At 43.4% G+C, this 18,140-nt stretch overlaps 1 protein-coding gene and 1 non-coding gene across 3 annotated transcripts; one reads left to right on the plus strand and one right to left on the minus strand.

The window, feature by feature from the left end:
• Positions 1-1,101: 1,101 nt before the first annotated feature.
• NQO1 (NAD(P)H quinone dehydrogenase 1) lies at positions 1,102-13,276 on the minus strand. Of its 2 annotated transcripts, none has more exons than XM_066348148.1 (6): positions 13,186-13,276; positions 8,588-8,752; positions 8,348-8,478; positions 4,774-4,887; positions 3,178-3,279; positions 1,102-2,287 (listed from the first exon to the last, which is right to left on the minus strand). In XM_066348148.1, the coding sequence occupies exons 1-6, from the start codon at positions 13,187-13,189 to the stop codon at positions 1,982-1,984; spliced, it is 822 nt and encodes a 273-aa protein (XP_066204245.1). In that variant the 5' UTR covers positions 13,190-13,276; the 3' UTR covers positions 1,102-1,981. The 2 variants fall into 2 exon arrangements, with proteins under 2 accessions (XP_066204245.1, XP_066204244.1); XM_066348147.1 differs by lacking the exon at positions 13,186-13,276 and adding an exon at positions 12,869-13,174.
• A 1,833-nt stretch (positions 13,277-15,109) lies between these two features.
• TRNAV-AAC (transfer RNA valine (anticodon AAC)) lies at positions 15,110-15,185 on the plus strand. Its single transcript has one exon. It is a non-coding gene; the product is annotated as a tRNA-Val (tRNA).
• The last annotated feature ends 2,955 nt before the right edge of the window (positions 15,186-18,140 follow it).

An 18,140-nucleotide genomic window follows, 5' to 3' on the forward strand; every position in this document is an offset into this window, starting at 1 on the left:
TCAGTGATCACATGTCTCACGCTCTTACTTAATCAGGTCTTTGTGCAGATGGAGAGGTCTTCCTTGATCATCCAGTATCCCATTGCTAACCCATCTCCTCTTTCTTCCTAGCATTTATCACCACTTGACATATTATTGTAGTTCACCTGTTGTTCTTCACTAGAATGCAAACTCCATTGGGAAAATCAGAATACTGCCTCTTGGCATTTGTTTACTGAATTGTTTTTCTTGATTTCTACATCACTCTTTCCTGGATCTCTTTAAATGTCCTTTAAATTCCCTGAAAGGATCTTAATTGGTTTCATTATCGTCCAGTATGAAGCAGCCCTGTTGGGCAAACTCTAAAGGCACCTTACTTTATAGGCTTCTGGCCATAATTTATTACTGAGTCCTCTCACCCCCTCTTCCCCAGTACATTCCACTTTTGCCTGAATGCCTTGATCTCTAGGTCCACTGAAACTAAAGAGTGTGGGTTTGTTTTGTAGAAATGGATTTTATTTTATTTAGAACTTTTAGAAATTTATATAAAATTGCAGTGAGGATGAAGGCAAAAGAAAATATTTTCAAACTGAAACACCTGTCATTGTGGATGTTATAAAAGGAAAAAATACCCAGTGCCTCAAGGCATGTGGTAAATGAGGTTCTCAGGCCTGACGCCATCATTTCCTTGGCAGGTACGAAGCTAGTCCCAGTTTCAGGCAACCTTGTTTTGCATCATTTGTTGCATTTTCTTTCTTCCAGTGCACCACAAGAGGGCAGTCTTTCATCATAGTCCACTTGTATTATACCAACTGTGTAGCGCTGCTCTAAACAACTTAAATGTGAAGTTAGAATATGTGCCAAAATTGTTCACCAAAGTAAATGAAACTCGGGGCTTACAACTGTATCCCAAAAGTCATGGGACCAAAATACATCTTTAAAAGGAAAGTCATCAATTTAGCAATGATACAGGAAAAAACCCTTCCAGATATATAAAATAAAGCAGTGCTTTAGAAGGCTGTTTTTAAAAACGAGGGTACTATTTCCTTTCTTGAATTCATTCACTGTAGCAAATTGTAGTATATAGATATGTTTTATTTCTGCAGACACTAAACTAGAACATTTAGGTAAAGAAGATTTATTAGTTTTTCATTTTAAGGTTATCTGTGTACTGTATACAAACAACAAAATTTAAAGAAGAGAAACACTCATATTAGGTATATCAATCACTACATAGTAGTTAAAACCAGTATATATCACAAACAAGCTTCAGTCATTGCTTTCTCTGGGCAATTCCTTTTGGCTGTAAACCACAGAGAGGGAATTAAAAGAAAAATAGATCATTGAAGAGTTGGATGCTTTCTAGCCAGATTTGGCCCTAAAAATTTATCCCTTAAAGGGGATTCACTTGTATACAGGACCTTATATTGTCTGGCATCTTTCCTTGCTCTGCATTTTTTTTTTTTTAGCAAGAGGGACAGAGACAGACAGGGACAAGCAGGCAGGAAGGTAGAGAGACAAGAAGCATCAATTCTTCATTGCAGCACCTTAGCTGTTACATTGATTACTTTCTCATATGTGCCTTGACTGGGGGCTACAGCAGAGTGAGTGACCCCTTGCTCAAGCCAGCGACCATGGGTCATGTCTATGATCCCATGCTCCAGTTAGTAACCCTGCGCTCAAGCCAGCAACCTTGGGGTTTCGAACCTGGTTCCTCTGCATACCAGTCCGATACTCTATCCACTGCACCACCGCCTGGTCAGGCTCTTGCTCTGCTTTAAATCTTCAATAGCTTCCTGAGTCTAATCAGATTTTGCCATGATAGCAACTGGAAGAATCTTATGTTTCATAAAACAATCCAAAAAAATCAATCGTCTATTCTCTCTCATACTCATTCCTCATGGAAAAAAAAATCACAAATCTTAAAAACTAAAGTCAAGGAAGCTTGAAAAAGAAACCTATATTTGGCTATGTGGTAGAAGGAAGTCAAACCTTGTGACTCTTATTTTCTGGCTTTGATCTGGTTATCAGTCGGGATAGACTTGCCCAAGTGATGGCCCACAGAAAGGCCACATTTCTTGTTTTTCTGCTCTTCTTGGACTTCCTTTTTCATTAAGAATCCTGCCTGGAAGTTTAGGTCAAAGAAAATACTTGGAGCAAAATACAGTGGAGTCTCATCCCAGATATTCTCCAAGCGTTTCTTCCATCCTTCCAGGATCTGAATTCTGACATCCGCGGGAGTGTGACCAATGCTATATGTCAGTTGAGGTTCTAAGACCTGGAAGCCGCAGAAATGCAGAGTGCCGCTCTGGGGACACACAAAGCACAAAGGTGAGTCACAATACAAACCGCCAACAGCCCGTACCGTGTACAAACCACAAAGGTGAATCTGGACTTCCCAATAACACTCTCACATGGAGGCCTGAGGCACCCTGGAGAATCAGTTCAGAGCTGTACTCTCACTTGATCTCTCTTCCGACCTGTTACGGATGTTAGCCTGTTCAGCTGTGCTCTTTATATGAATAAAACCTTGAAACTGCCAGCCCAGGATCCTCTGCCAAAAAGCCAGGAGCTCTTTTCCGTAAGGGAGAGTTACAGCTGCTTAGCAGCTAACACTCGCCAAGGTGTGTAGCTGTGTTCTTCCCTGCCTCTCCACAGAAGTGGACAAGACTTTATAAAGGGTCCTCACCACACAGTCTACAATAGTAATATTAATTCTCCAGTCTGATAGGTGGCCACCTCATTTGCTCTTCTCTCACCCTCTTCCCTACAAGAGATTATCTTGAGAGTCCAGTGACCACCAAAAAGCATACTTCAGACTTCAGTTTTATTAGCTGAACCAAAGCATTTCTTAAATTGGGGGGGGGGGCTCTAATAGACTATAGCAGCAACTTGGAGAAAGGAGATGCCAGTCATCTGGAGAGAATCAGACCACATGGCTGTACACTCCTAGGGGTGATCTGCACTAGTCCTTGGTTAGGAAAGTGGTGTGTGGACACACACACACACACACACACACAGGTTATTCTGTAAGCACAGGGGCCTAGGAAAGCAGGTGAGTCTTCAAAGGAAGCTCCTGTAGTTCTCTATCATTACTGTGCTTTCACCTCAGGTCTGTTTTCAGTTATCTTGAGGATTTGGACCCCACAGAAAGCTTGATTAATTAATCCCCCTGAAGGTTCACTGGAAATTAGGTACCTGAATTGGCCAGAGAAGGATGTTCATATCCCCGTGGATACCCTTTAGAGAGTACATGGAATCGCTGCCACCCGTGGTGATAGAAAGCACAGTCTTCTTATTCTGTAAAAGAAAAGTCACTGCCACTTCTCCAAAGAGGGCATACAGATAGCCAATAGGCAAATGAAAAAATGTTCAACATCACTTATCATTAGAGAAATGCAAATTAAAACCACACCAGTCAGAATGGTGCTCATTAACAAAACAACACAGAATAAGTGCTGGCGAGGATGTGGAGAAAGGGGAACCCTCCTGCACTGTTGGTGGGAATGCAGACTGGTGCAGCCATGGTAGAAAACAGTATGGAGATTCCTCAAAAAATTAAAAATGGAACTGCCTTTTGACCCAGCCATCCTACTTTTAGGAATATATCCTAAGAATACCAAATCACTGATTCAAAAGAAGAAATGCACCCCCATGTTTATGGCAGCATTGTTTACAATAGCCAAGATCTAGAAACAGCCCAAGTGTCCGTCAGTGGACGAGTGGATTAAAAAGCAGTGGTACATATACACAATGGAATACTATGTGGCCTTGAGAAAGAAGGAAATCTTACCTTTTGTGACAACATGGATGGACCTGGAAACTATTATGCTAAGTGAACTAAGCCAAGCAGAGAAGAAAAAATATATGATCTCACTCATTTGAGGAATCTGGCCAGGAGTCGATAAAACAGGCTGAGAAAAGAACGCACAAGTCCGCCCATCTGCTGCAGATGTTACACATGCTGGTTCCTCTGAGCCACATGGTATGACTCTGGAAGGACCAGCCTGGAAGATGGTACCACAGAGGGAGCAGGGGCCAGCCGAGGATTCCACACTCCTGGGTGTGGCAAATACGTGAAGGTTGTCATGGAAACACAAAATCAGTGTTGACTGCTGGTGCCTAGGAGTTATTTGTTTATTGTTTTATTGTCCCCCACAGTGTTAAGCATGTGTCTAGGCATGTGATCTAGAAGGTCTCAAAATGATTCTTGTGTAGTATGTGGGTTTCTGAAAAACGAAGACAGACTATTTTCACTATGGAAAATTTCAGACATAAAGAACATAGTACATTTGACCCATGGACAATGAGGTTAGGGGTTGCCACCCCACACACAGTCAAAAATCTACATACTATTTTGACTCCCCAAAATAGCCCACTGTTGACCAGAAGCCTTACCAACAAATGCAGTCAATTAACACATTTTCTATGTTATATGTATTAATACTGTATTCTTGCAATAAAGTAAGGAAGAGAAAATACATTTATAGTCATTAGTGAAAAAGATCTGCAGATAAGTGGGCCCATGCAGTTCAAGCATCAACTGCAGCTACCACCCAGCTTCAACTCTCAGTGGTTTGCCATTCTATTCTATCTAGTCCCTTTCCTCTTTTTTCCTGGGGTATTTTTAAAAAGTCCTAAACATCATGGCAAAATATCTATTACAACTTGAATATGCATCTCTTCCAAAGACACCTGGAGCCTGATCTAAGTATGTAATTGTGCTCAAAACTCTGCCTCAGGATCAAATTACCCAGCATCCAGCTGTTAGAAAAAGTAGAACCATTCACCTACCTTGAAAGGTCCCTTGTCATACATGGCAGCATACGTGTAAGCAAACTCTCCCACAAGCACGCGTTCAAACCAGCCTTTCAGGATGGCAGGGACTCCAAACCACTGCAGTGGGAACTGTGGGACGAACAATAAAGAGGTCAGGTTGCGAGCACCCCCCACACAGAAGAAGGCTCAGGATCCCTGGCTGCCACCCATGACCTCACTGAGGGGCGAACCTTTCTTCAGGTCCTTGTCATTTATCATCCTTGGTCAGTCAACTTGACACTCCTGTTTCTACCTACAGTTACAAATACTGGGTGGGTCTGAAGAAGGCCACATACAAATAAGGTTTGTGTCTATGAAATCACATTTGACAATGAGGTTTAGACAGCAAAGACTGCAGACAAAGTTTGCTTTGCTGTGTGATGCCTAAATCAATATTTTCTCAAGAGCTTGCTTTAACGTAGGCGTGGTGTCAAAACTATGAAACATGTAGTTTGTGCCCATGGACATAAAATTCTATCAGAATAAACAGAACCACTCCAGTATGCGAACAAGCGACCAAGGTTTATCAGGGCATTCTCATGAGAAAGTTGCTGGGCCTTTCATCCTGATAAATGCAGGACAAGGACTAGACCAGTGTCTCTTCTTGACTCATGATTTAACAGCAATGGCAACTGGAACAAGCCTGGAAGAAAAAAACTAGGACACAGAGGGCTTTGTAGGACTCAACAGCTCTCCCGTTGAAGGATTGCCAACCAACAGAAATGGGGCTAAGGAAGTAGGGTTTTAGAACAGAAAGAACACAGACCGAAAGGGAGTTGTGTTCCTACCCTGGATCTGTCACTAACTTGATGCCTGACCTTTGCCATCTAAGCCCCAGACCTTGTTTCATTTGCTTCATCCGTAAAAAGGGGGCTTGAGTGGTCTCGAGTGGCTCCTCCCATTCTCATATTTATGACTCTCCCATTGTGAGGGGTGAGATCTGCAGCGTTTTGGAAGAATTGGTCAGGTGTTTAGGCAAGCAGATGTGCTTCCTGTGAGTGTTCTACAGTCAGAGTTGAGAACAGAATTGGTTGGCTTACAAAATATTAAGAGATTACTCTCTCTCTCTCTCTCACGTTGTTTTTGGAGAAGTAAGTAACCAGAGCAGGGGCCAGCCCATGTGGCACCTTGGTATGAATTAAAGCACTCCTTCCCAGGATACTTTATTTCCATGTGGAAAGACTGTCATACATAGTACACCGATTTTTTTCTAGAGCAAGACATTTCCTTTTTTTTTTTTTTTTTTTTTTTTTTTTTTTTTATTTTTTTTATTTATTTATTTATTTATTTATTTTTTTTTTTTTTAGAGAGGAGAGGGAGAGACAGAGAGAGAGAAGGGGGGAGGAGCTGGAAGCATCAACTCCCATATGTGCCTTGACCAGGCAAGCCCAGGGTTTCGAAGACATTTCCTGTCATCTGTTGGGAAACTTGTAATTAATATACAAAGCTGCCATGTTTACAGTGCCCTTCAGTATGTTGATATTTTGCAGTGATAACCCACACAAGTGGTACTGCTAGTAAAGAAACTAAATTTAAAGGCCATTCAAGTCCTTTCCAATTCTAAAATATGCTGATTCTGAGATGCAGACTTGATGTTGCTGCTTTGGCTGCACACAGATAAGAGGCGGACAGCCTGGACCGAGAAGGCATCCTTTGTGGCTGATGGTGTGTGTCTTTGATTCATAGCAACAGACCTGGGCTAGAATAAGACTTCAAAGGTTGGGTTCTTTGTAGATGACTGAAATATTGCAAACACCATAACCAATATCACCCTTCTTGTGACATTTCCAATGTCATCTATGTTCCATGTTGAAGATCAAAAAGATAGTTGGAATTGGTAGAAGCAAAGTCATGGAGTGCATTCAGGCATTTTCAAGAAAAGATAATTCACAAGAAGCATACACTGCCAGTACTGACTGCTAAATAGTGAGGTGGCTTCCAGAAGAAGGGCTACGCCTTGCTGCTGAAACACATTAAACAGGATAATGCGTATGAACTGGGAAGCTCCAACAGCAGAGAAGTCGATCTCATGAATCCACAAACTAGTCAGGATTCTTACAGAGAGAAGGAGAGAATTGCAGGCTTTGTTGAGAGATTCTATGAAGAATCACTGATTGGTTCATTGCAGCATTATTATTTTTCATTGTATTTATTCATTTTTTAGAGAGGAGAGAGAGAGAGAGAGAGAGAAAGAAAAGGGGAAGCAGGAAGCATCAACTCCCATATGTGCCTTGACCAGGCAAGCCCAGGGTTTCAAACCAGCAACCTCAGCATTCCAGGTCGATGCTTTATCCACTGCGCCACCACAGGTGAGTCATTGCAGCATTATTTACAATAGCTAAAAAGTGAAAGGAACCTAAGTGTCCATCAACAGACGAATGGAGAAAGAAGATACGGTACACATTATATAATGGAATATTACTTGGCCATAAAAAATAAAATTTGTGACATGGATGGACCTAGAGGGTATTATGCTAAGTGAAATAAATCAGACAGAGAAAGACATGTCAAATGTTTCACTTATATGTGGAATCTAAAGAACAAAATAAACAAAATAGAAACAGACTCATAGAACAGATGGATGTTTGTCGGAGGGGCAGGGGGTTGGGGAGCTGAGTGAAAAAGGTAAAGGGATTAAAGAAGTATAACAACTGGCAGTTACAGAATAGTCACAGGGATATAAAGTACAGCATAGGGAATATAGTCAATCACATTGTAATAACATATATGGTGCCAGGTGGGTACTAGACTTATTAAGGAGAATTACTTTGTTAAGTTATATAAAGTTGTCTAACCACTACACTGTATACCTGAAACTAATATAATATTAAATGTCAACTGTAATTGAAAAATTAAAAAGAATCACTAATTGAAAAAAAGATTAAACATACTGGGGGGGGGAAGCTTAAGACTAACATGTCACCTTTACAGTCACAATCATATTTTCAAAGAGTAATACAGCCCCATTCACCAATCTCTGCGTAATGCTGCAACGTTTGAAGTAATCACCTTTACAGAGAATGCAGTAAAGGGGGTAAGTGACTTTAAGACCACATGACTAATTAGGTGGCAGGTCTAGGACAATAAGAATTCAAGTGTTCCAGCCCTGGCCGGTTGGCTCAGCGGTAGAGCGTCGGCCTAGCATGCGGAGGACCCAGGTTCGATTCCCAGCCAGGGCACACAGGAGAAGCGCCCATTTGCTTCTCCACCCCTCCGCTGCGCTTTCCTCTCTGTCTCTCTCTTCCCCTCCCGCAGCCAAGGCTCCATTGGAGCAAAGATGGCCCGGGCGCTGGGGATGGCTCCTTGGCCTCTGCCCCAGGCGCTAGAGTGGCTCTGGTCGCAATATGGCGACGCCCAGGATGGGCAGAGCATCGCCCCCTGGTGGGCACAGCTCCGCCCCATGGTGGGCGTGCCGGGTTGGATCCCGGTCGGGCGCATGCGGGAGTCTGTCTGACTGTCTCTCCCTGTTTCCAGCTTCAGAAAAATGAAAAAAAAAAAAAAAAAGAATCCAAGTGTTCCATCCAACTCCCCTTCTGATGTCCTACCACACCTGAAAAATCACAAGGTCTGCAGCTTCCAGCTTCTTTTGTTCAGCCACAATATCTGGGCTCAGACGGCCTTCTTTATAAGCTAGAACAGACTCAGCAGGATACTGAAAGTTCTCAGGGTCCTTCAGTTTACCTGCAGAGAGGAAAAGGAGAGGCTGAGGCCCTGGGCAAGGCAGGACCAGAGAATCCCCCAGGCGAGAAGTTCCACAAAGACCTTTATCAAAGGGGGGAGCCGCTCCTACCTGTGATGTCCTTTCTAGAGATGACAGGATTGAAGTTCATGGCATATAGGTCCGACACAGTGACCTCCCATCCTTTCTTCTTCAAAGCCTCTACAGCAGCCTCCTTCATGGCATAGTTGAAGGACGTCCTCTCAGAGTGAGCCAGTACGATCAGGGCTTTTTTGCCTGTTTAGATACACACAAGGCATATGGAAAACAGCGGTTACCAACCAGCAAAGCCTGAGCTCCAGGGAGCTGAGCCGGGATCCCTAAGGGAAGAGGCGACTTTGTTAGACATTAGGTTATGCAGTCAGTCCATCCACTGCATCAGAAATAGATTTCCTCCTTGAAAATACCAACAATTAAAAGGGGCATATTAACTCGGTGAGAAAACAGCAGCTATTGTATTGTAATCAATGGTGTAGTAGGCATACTTACTTACCATTTACCAAATCCTGTAGGTAAATGATATCTCATTTTACTTTGCTTTTCCTGGACACCTTTGCATTTATTTATTGTCATTTGTATTTCCTCCTTTGTGAAGAGTGTATTCATATGCTTGCCTTATTTTTCTTTCTTTTTCTTAAAATTTAAAACATTTTCTTTATCGATTGATTTTAGAGAGAAAGAGAGCCATTTTCTCTTTCTGGTGCTGTTTTCTTACCATTCTATATGAAAATAGAATTATCCCCTTAGAAAACTAATACTGTAAAAGGTGTTAGAAGTCAGTGTAGCGGTTACCCTTGCCAGATGTAATGACTGGAAGGACACAGAAGGGGCTTTTGGGGTGCTGCCAATGTTCTACTTCTTATGGTCACACATGTGTGTGTTCCATTTGTGAAAATTTAATTAGAACTTGTGCACTTTTCAGTACGTCTGTTTACTCAAAAGTTTTTGTTCCAAACTGTCCCTCTAACACATCACGTATAGAAGTAACTTACTGGCAGATTAAAGATCTAAGTTTTTAAAAAATAAAACCATAAGAATAGTCTAGGAGGAAAGGGAGAATTTGTATAACCTCAGGATAAAGTTACATAAAAATAAAAACAATTGTGTTTACTGAAAGGTACCATCAACAGAGTTGAAAGACAATCAACTAGGAGAAAATATCCTCAACTCTTAATCACAAAGTTAAAATCCGAAATAATGCCTACAAATAATTAGAAGACAGATGATGCAATAGATATATAAGTTGCCCTGGACAGGTTGCTCAATTGGTTAGAGCATCATCCTGATACGCCAAGGTTGTGGGTTCAATCCCTGGTCAGGGCACATACAAGAGTCAACTACTGAATGCACAAATAAGCGTAACAACAAATCTATGGTTCTCTTTCTCTCTCTCTCTAAAATCAATCGATAAAGAAAATGTTTTAAATTTTAAGAAAAAGAAAGAAAAATAAGGCAAGCATATGAATACACTCTTCACAAAGGAGGAAATACAAATGACAATAAATAAATGCAAAGGTGTCCAGGAAAAGCAAAGTAAAATGAGATATCATTTACCTACAGGATTTGCAAAACAATTTAGGAGAAGCACCACTGAGGGCTATAAAAGATTGCAGGAAACCGGCACATTGCCAGTGGGAATATAAATTGCCTCAGCCTTTAGGGAAAGTAAATCAGGCTGAATCTCTTAAATTTTTAAAGGCATATAAATCTTTGATCTAGCTGTCCAGTCTCAGAGAATCTGTTTTACAAACTGACACCCTGAGGACAGAGGGGCAAGAATATGTACTGTACTCTTCTTTTCATTAGCAAAAATCAGAAATAACCCAATTGTCTATTTTGGGGGGCATTTGAATAAATTATCGTATACACATACTATATTATATTGTTAACAAGAATGAGTTAACTATATCCAGTGACCCAGAAAGCAATCCATGACATATTAACTGATAAAATGAGGTGAATGTGAATCCATTTTTTATAGAAAACAAAGAAGGAAACTACATGTATGTAGGTAGATTTGCAGTTATATTGGTATGAGGGACAAAAGACGTGGAGTGATAATATGTAACTATTAACCGTTTTCTTAGATAAGTAAGAGATGGCAAGGGGGTAGGGGCTGAGGGCAAAGATGAACTTTTCCTTGGCCAGTCTCTGTATTAATGAAGTTGTTAGAATAAGCATACTTTACTTTTGCAATAACAGCAATTAACAGCAGCTTGTTCTGTGCTAGGCACTGCTCTCAGTGCTTTGCATTCTTTTTCCATTGTCATGGTAAACCTACAAGGTGGATACAAATAGTATCCCAATATTATGGATGAGAAAGCAGGCACAGGAAAGTTAAGCAAGTTCCTACCTGAATTTACATAGTAAGTGGAGAAGCTAGAATAATTTCAGAGTGTAGAGACATAGATAAATCCATGCAACAATGAATGTCGAGTGGAGAGAAGGAATACCAGGAACAGGAAGCTCACCACCACCATTTCTCCGTCACTGGTGCCACTGTTTTCATACCTCGCTAATGCTTACCAGGGGCAACTGTGGGTGGGGCTGGGAGAGAAAGCACCTGCCACTTTTTAGTCTTGTTGGAAGAAAATGTTAACTAGAAAGGCACAGGTAAGCCTTCAGTTCTCTGCCGGCTTTTATTATGAACCACACCTGTCATAGGCAGCCCCTATTAGGTTAAATTCAGCCAGGTGTACCACACCAAAAAAGATCTCCAAGCATGGCCCTGGCATTTCTGACTCTATAATGCCATAAATTTGATAAGGATTTAAATGCTATGCAAGTGATTTATCTGTTTCCGGACGTCCTGGGATAATGGAAAGGAACCCCTGAAGCTGCCTTGACAAATTTCCACCCCCTTTCTTTCAACTCAGGGACTGAACAGCACTAGAAGAGTGAGTACATTACGCTCTGACACGCATTTCTTTATCTACCTCGACCTGAGTCATGTCAATGTTGACTGAATATGCTTTATCGATTTTTATTTTCTTGGCTTACTTGTTAATATATACGTTATTTACTTCTTATCCATAGTAACAAGCGTTTTCTAAGTAGTAAAACATAAAGTTGCTTCTCAGAAAATAGGAAAGTCAGGGTATCTGCCTTGCTTTCAAGGAGCTCACTGTCTATTAGCTATAGGCATGATTATTACCTTCAACAACAACAAAAGACGACACACAAACAGGAAGAACATATGTGCAAGAAATATAACCAATAAAATTTAGTATCTGGAAATAGATAGAGTCCTAAAAACAACCCAATATAAAAATGGTCAAAGGTTATGAGTAGGGCGGCAATTAGCAGAGCATTCATTTATAATGAGCTGACAGTTATGCTTATATACCAGAGGTAAAGAGTCAATCAGATTTGTAGCCCAACTAAATACTCCAAGTACCTGTTTCTGGGCTGTTTTTCCTAGATAAACCTGAGTTTGGGGACTTGGAGGGTTCAGTTTCCCTGTCTGCCACTTACCTACCGTATTTCCCCATGTATAAGACGCTCTCATGAAAAAGACGCGCCTTAATTTTGGGGCCCGAAATTTGAAAAAAAAAAAGTATTACATAAAGTTATTGAACTCAAATTTTATTCATTGTAAAATTCATACAACTCCTCATCACTGTCAAAACTCCCGTCCATTAGCTTGTCCTCATCTGTGTCTGATGACGAATCACCGTCTTAAACAAAGAGTGCAAAAACAAGCATGAAAAAGCGGGAAATGCAAGTAAAAAAAATCTACATCCACTGTATAAGCAGCACTCAGTTTTTAGACCCCAATTTTTTTAAAGGTTCGTCTTATACATGGGGAAATACGGTATGTGACAAGTTAGATGTTCTCATAATTTACCCAAAGAGAGGTGATACATAGACCAATAACCAATGGAATTAACCTGACAGGGGAGGCAAGTGACAAAGTTGCACAGAGTTAAACTGTCTACGGATTAGGAAGGGCCTTCAGGAGCTGCTGTTAGAGCCGAGTGTTGAAGGGCAAATGGAATTATTATCAGCATCTGTAGTTTAGGGATGCATTTCTGCTAGTCTTGCACGCCATTCTCCTGTCCAACAGAAGGGACCATACCTAACACAGCTGAGTGTTAACGCGTCTCTCTCCCTGCACTGGTTCACTTTTAGACCTCACTAAAAAGGTCGTCTCTTCTCACAGCCCACCCGAATTTGTGGGGGTAGGATAGAAACAGGAGCTCCCCTCTTCCGGCGCCTGGTCAGGGCTCAATCCGGAATCCTAACGCCTTCACTCTTCCAGTTTTAAGTCAAGAAAGAAAGCTCAGGGCCGAGCCCCTGCATCTCCTGCAGAGGAAGGAGGGATGGGGTCTGCGTCCTCCATGGGGCACTCACCAGCCATGGCTCTGGCGTTGCGGTAATTGGCTGGGCTGGTGGTTGCCGGCGGATGCGGGGGTAAGATTTTGGCAGGCTTGCGGGTGCTACTCCCGGAGCTAAGGCTACTGTATATCAGACCTAGCCCAGCCCCGCGGACTGGAGCCCGGATCCAGCAAAGGCGGGGCAGGCCACCCGGGCCCTGGGGCGTGGGGCGGAGCTTGCGTGGCTGCGGGTCCGGAATTAAGGAGGGGGGGCCTGGGGCGTGGAAGAAGGGTGCTGGGGTGTGGAAGGCGGTGAGAGGGACCTCATGGGTTGGGTGGGGGTGGGAGGCATGCCCATCTAGCTATGGTCTTTGTCTTTCAGGCCGGGGAAATTGCCTCTGCGCACCTTGGGCTCGGGGAAATTGCCTCTGCGCACTCTGGGCACGGGAACAGAAAAGGGAGGTGCAGAAGATTGCGTTCCTTTTAGTTTTAGACTCGCTGAGTCACTGTGATTCGGAATTTAGGTATTGAGTGCTAAGGCGTGTAAGCCTGAGCCGGGCTGGGATACTTGCTCCCGGTAAAAGAGTTTTTTCTTCCTTTGTGAGGTTTAGATTCTTGAGAGGGAGGCGGCAGAGGGGGTGAAAAGAGGCGAGAACTGGTTTTACCCCCCACCAAGACTAGCGGTAAGAGAGAAGCATTTACCGGATAGCCAAGATGTAGAAGTTCAGTGGCTTTACACAAAGTCCTACTTAGGGCAACCGAAAAGAAGAGAGTAAAAAGATCTCAACAAAGTAAAAATCGCTGTAAAATCTTCACCCTGTGGAAGAGAGGAGAGATACTGTAAATGTAAAGGAAAAAGAAATAGAACGTCAAAGTGTAGGCATCAGAAAAGCTACCAATAGTAGCTAAATTTCAGAGAGAAGACAGGCGGGAGGTGCACAGTGTCCTTAGGGTGAGGTACTTTGGGGTCACAATTTAAGGAAGTGTGAGAAGACTTAAGTAGTCAAGATAAAAATAACTCTTTAATACAGTGTTTTTAAAAATCAATTTGCTGGAAAAAGTGATGATGTACAAAATACACAAAAGTTAAAAAGACAGGATTGGTTAACAGTGCCAAGTCAAGCTATGGTGAATCTAAAGCAAAAGGAGAAATTAGTTAATACAGATTCTTTATTTTGTTAAAACAAAACAAAATTCAACTGAGTACCGTTTAAAGATCTTCTTGGCTTTTCACAACAACTCATGAATCAGGCAGCATCCAGGCTGGTGGACAGAAAGGAGTTCACAGGAGCTGTACAAAGACACTTTTATAGGCGGAAGGGAGCGGGAACAAGGATGTACTACGCCACAAAAAAGCCAGCTGGTGCCTGACCAGGTGTTGGCACAGTGGATAGAGCATCGGACTGGGATGCCGAGGACCCAGGTTTGAGACCCCGAGGTCGCCAGCTTGAGTGCGGGCTCATCTGGTTTGAGCAAAAGCTTACCAGCTTGGACCCAACGTCGCTGGCTTGAGCAAGGGGTTACTCAGTCTGCTGAAGGCCTGCGGTCAAGGCACATATGAGAAAGCAATCAATGAACAACTAAGGTGTCGCAATGTGCAACGAAAAACTAATGATTGATGCTTCTCATCTCTCCGTTTCTGTCTATCCCTCTCTCTGACTCTGTCTCTGTTAAAAGAAAAGAAAAGAAAAAAGGCCAGCTGGTAATTGCAAAATTGCTGTCCTTTAGGGGATAGCGGGGGTCTACCAGGCAGGTTACATAACTGAGGCAGAACAGTGAGAAGCTACGCAAATTCCTGGGTGAGTGGAATGAGGAGAGAGACAAGATGATGAAACAAGGCCAAACAATCTGACCAGTTTACAGCCAGCTACTAGATGACAAGACCTTATCCTCCCCAACCAAGGACAATTGAGAACAAGTGGTTTATACCTTTCCTTCCTGACCAGAGAGGAATTGACTCTAGAGCACATCCATGCCCCTTCTCAAGCATGAACTTTTTACTTGGTAAACTCTAAGGGTCCCCTCTTACAACCAGGGAGCAGTGGGCAGTGACAGCTTGTCCCAGGCTGACCCCCAAACCTGTCTCCCAGGCCCCCTTTTCTCTGACTTCCCAGTGAGCCAAAGCAGCTGTGCCTTGGTTCACTGCTTTCCTATAACATTTCTAGGGAGCCAAAGCAGAGCATTGCCTAGGCTCTCCTGTTGCTTCTACCCTAACTCCTTCCTCGTTTCACTGTCCCCAGCTTTAATAAACATACTTGCAAAATCACCTGGACTTGTAGCCCTGGCCAGTTGGCTCAGTGGTAGAGCATTGGCCCAACGCGTGGAAGTCCTGGGTTTGATTCCCAGCCGGGGCACACAGGAGAAGCACCCATCTGCTTCTCCACCCCTCCCCATCTCCTTCCTCTCTGTCTCTCTCTTCCCCTCCTGCAGCCAAGGCTCCATTGGAGCAAAGTTGGCTCGGGTGCTCGAATGGCTCTAGCCGCAATGAAGCATTGCCCCAGAGGGGTGGAACAACGCCCCAGAGGGGCCAAGCATCGCCGCCAGGTGGATCCCGGTCAGGTGCATGCGGGAGTCTGTCTGTCTGCCTCTGCCCCCCACCCCTTCTCACTTTTGAAAAATACCAAAAAAAAAAAAAAAAAAATCACCTGGACTTGTGACATTTTCCTGCACAAAGTCAAGAACCCACATGGTACTGACTGGGCCTAGGCAGACTCAAAGGGCCATTCCCCCTTTCTGGTAGTATAACTAGTGCTAGCCAAGTAATTCTCCCTTCCCGCCTGACCTGTGGTGGCGCAGTGGATGGGACATCGACCTGGAATGCTGAGGTCGCTGGTTGGGGGCCCTAGGCTTGCCTGGTTAAGGCACACATTGGAGTTGATGCTTCTTGCTCCTCCCCCCCTTCTCTCTCTCTAAAAACAAACAAACAAAATTTCTCCCTCCCACCCCTCCCCAAGAGGGTGGAGGGGAGAAACATCAATTTGTTTTCCATTTATTTATGCATTCCTTGGTTGACTGTTATGTGTGCCCTTGGTGTATCAGGATGGTACTCTATGCAACTGAGCTACTCAGTTAGAGCCAGGCAAAACTTGATTCACTGATTCAAGAAAGCCTAAACTGTCATTAATTCTTTGGTAATGTGGAACTTAGCACAAGCACTCTAGTTTGGGAGTGTTGTTTTGTTTTTAACAATTCCCCCCTTTTGATCAGACTCAGCCTGAGAGATATGATCAATGTAGAGGAGGGTAGAGGGGAGACAGATGGTGACGGAAGGAGACTTGACTTGGGGTGGTGAACACACAATGCAGTATACAGATGATGTATTATAGAATTGTACACCTGAAACCTATATAATTTTATTAACCAGTGTCACCTCAATAAATTTGATTTTAAAACCTTTTTTTTTTTTTAATTGAAAGCTTTAACACTACTTCTAGCTATGTTCTATAATTCTCAGTTTTTGCTGAATCTCTCTGTGGTATTTATACAAGTCACAACATTGGGTTCACATGCTTTAAGTCATTCTCCTTGCTCTATTCCAATATTCTAGTCTTAGGGAGATCATCTATCTGCTTGGTGGATAATAGTTACAAACACACATTTAAAACTTTTGAGAGGCCCTGGCCAGTTGGCTCAACGGTAGAGCGTTGGCCCAGTGTGTGAAAGTCCCAGGTTTGATTCCCAGCCAGGGCACAGAGGAGAAGTGCCCATCTGCTTCTCCACCCCTCCCCATCTCCTTCCTCTCTGTCTCTCTCTTCCCCTCCCGCAGCCCAGGCTCCATGGGAGCAAAGTTGGCCACGGCACTGAGGATGGCTCCATGGCCTCTGCCTCAGGCACTAGAATGGCTCCGGTTGCAATGGAGCAATGACCCAGATGGGCTGAACATCACCCCCTGGTGAACATGCCAGGTGGATCCCGGTCCAGTGCATGTGGGAGTCTGTCTGTCTTCCACCCCCTGCTTCTCACTTTGGAAAAATACAAAAAAAAGAAAAAAGAAATAAAAAAAAGACTTTTGAGAGAATACAGCACACCAGGGAAACTACTATGATTATTAAAAGCAGGGTAATTAATTCCAATGTCTGGAATGCATTTTGGAGCTATGGTCCTCAAGACCCCAAAGTAATCAAAATCAAATAACTCAAAGGCTCCATCAAAGGCGTCACTGTTTTAACACCAGCTGGCTTCATCAGTGATCTGTAGTTGGGAGGCAACCTCCCCAGAAGAGTCCGTCCAAGTGCAGCAGGTGATGTTGGCCATAGCACAAACACCTCTTTGCCTAGCTAAAAGATAATCAAGTGCTCTCCTAGTATCAAGAACAACTTTGGGCCTGACCAGGCGGTGGTGTGGTGGATAGAGCCTCAGACTGGGATATGGAAGGATCCAGGTTCGAGACCCTGAGGTTGCCAGCTTGAGCGCGGGCTCATCTGGTTTGAGCAAAAGCCCACCAGCTTGGACCCAAGGTCGCTGGCTCCAGCAAGGGGTTACTCGGTCTGCTGAAGGCCCGCGGTCAAGGCATATATGAGAAAGCAATCAAAGAACAACTAAGGTGTCGTAATGCGCAACGAGAAACTAATGATTGATGCTTCTCATCTCTTCGTTCCTGTCTGTCTGACCCTGTCTATCCCTCTCTCTGTCTCTGTAAAAAAATAAAAAAAAAAGCAAGCTTTGGGCCCTGGATAGGGACCTTAGTTGGTCGTCCTGATGCACCAAGGTTGCGGGTCCCATTCACCAGTCAGGGTATGTGCAAGAATTATCCAGTGAATGTATGGATGGGTGGAACAGCAAATCAATGTCTCTCTCTCTCTCTCCCCTCTTCCTCTCTAAAATCAATCAATAAAAAAATTCTTTTAAATAAAGAACAACTTTGGCCAGGGAATCTGGGGATTTTGTGGGGCAGCCATTGCTTTGCATCAGATTCTGCAGTATTTTCAGGTATTAAGGACATGTTCCTGATCACAGCCTCATCTGCACTTACTCTTAGCCAGGGATCCTGGTCATTCCCATCCGAGTCTGTGACTCACAACTGGAAAGGTGACAGCCAGTGTAGTGTAAGGATCTGTAGATCATGCATAGTTTTATTATGGTTATCCTTGCATGTGTCCCTTTCTTTGTACAGAGCCTGGGCACAAGGTTCCCAGGTTTAGGGTTGTCTGCCAGAGTCAGAAACGGACTCCCACCGTCAAGGGGTCTGACAGAGGGGGCTGAGTCTTTTTCAGAGAAACTGAGGCAGTGAAAATCAGGGAGAAGTTTGTGATGGCCTATAGGATCATCAACACTGGGGTATGGATCCAACAGTTGCATGGGGACTGGAT

The sequence above is a fragment of the Saccopteryx leptura genome, chromosome 9 (genome assembly GCF_036850995.1).
Source record: "Saccopteryx leptura isolate mSacLep1 chromosome 9, mSacLep1_pri_phased_curated, whole genome shotgun sequence".
Lineage (NCBI taxonomy): Eukaryota > Metazoa > Chordata > Mammalia > Chiroptera > Emballonuridae > Saccopteryx > Saccopteryx leptura.

Bases quoted from the DNA above. Each gene is read 5' to 3' on its own strand.
- NQO1 (XM_066348147.1), bottom strand. The intron at 8,479-8,587 runs GTAGGAGCGGCT...TCCTCTCTGCAG, and splicing joins CTCTAGAAAGGACATCACAG to GTAAACTGAAGGACCCTGAG. The intron at 3,280-4,773 runs GTAGGTGAATGG...TTTCTTTTACAG, and splicing joins ATGACAAGGGACCTTTCAAG to AATAAGAAGACTGTGCTTTC.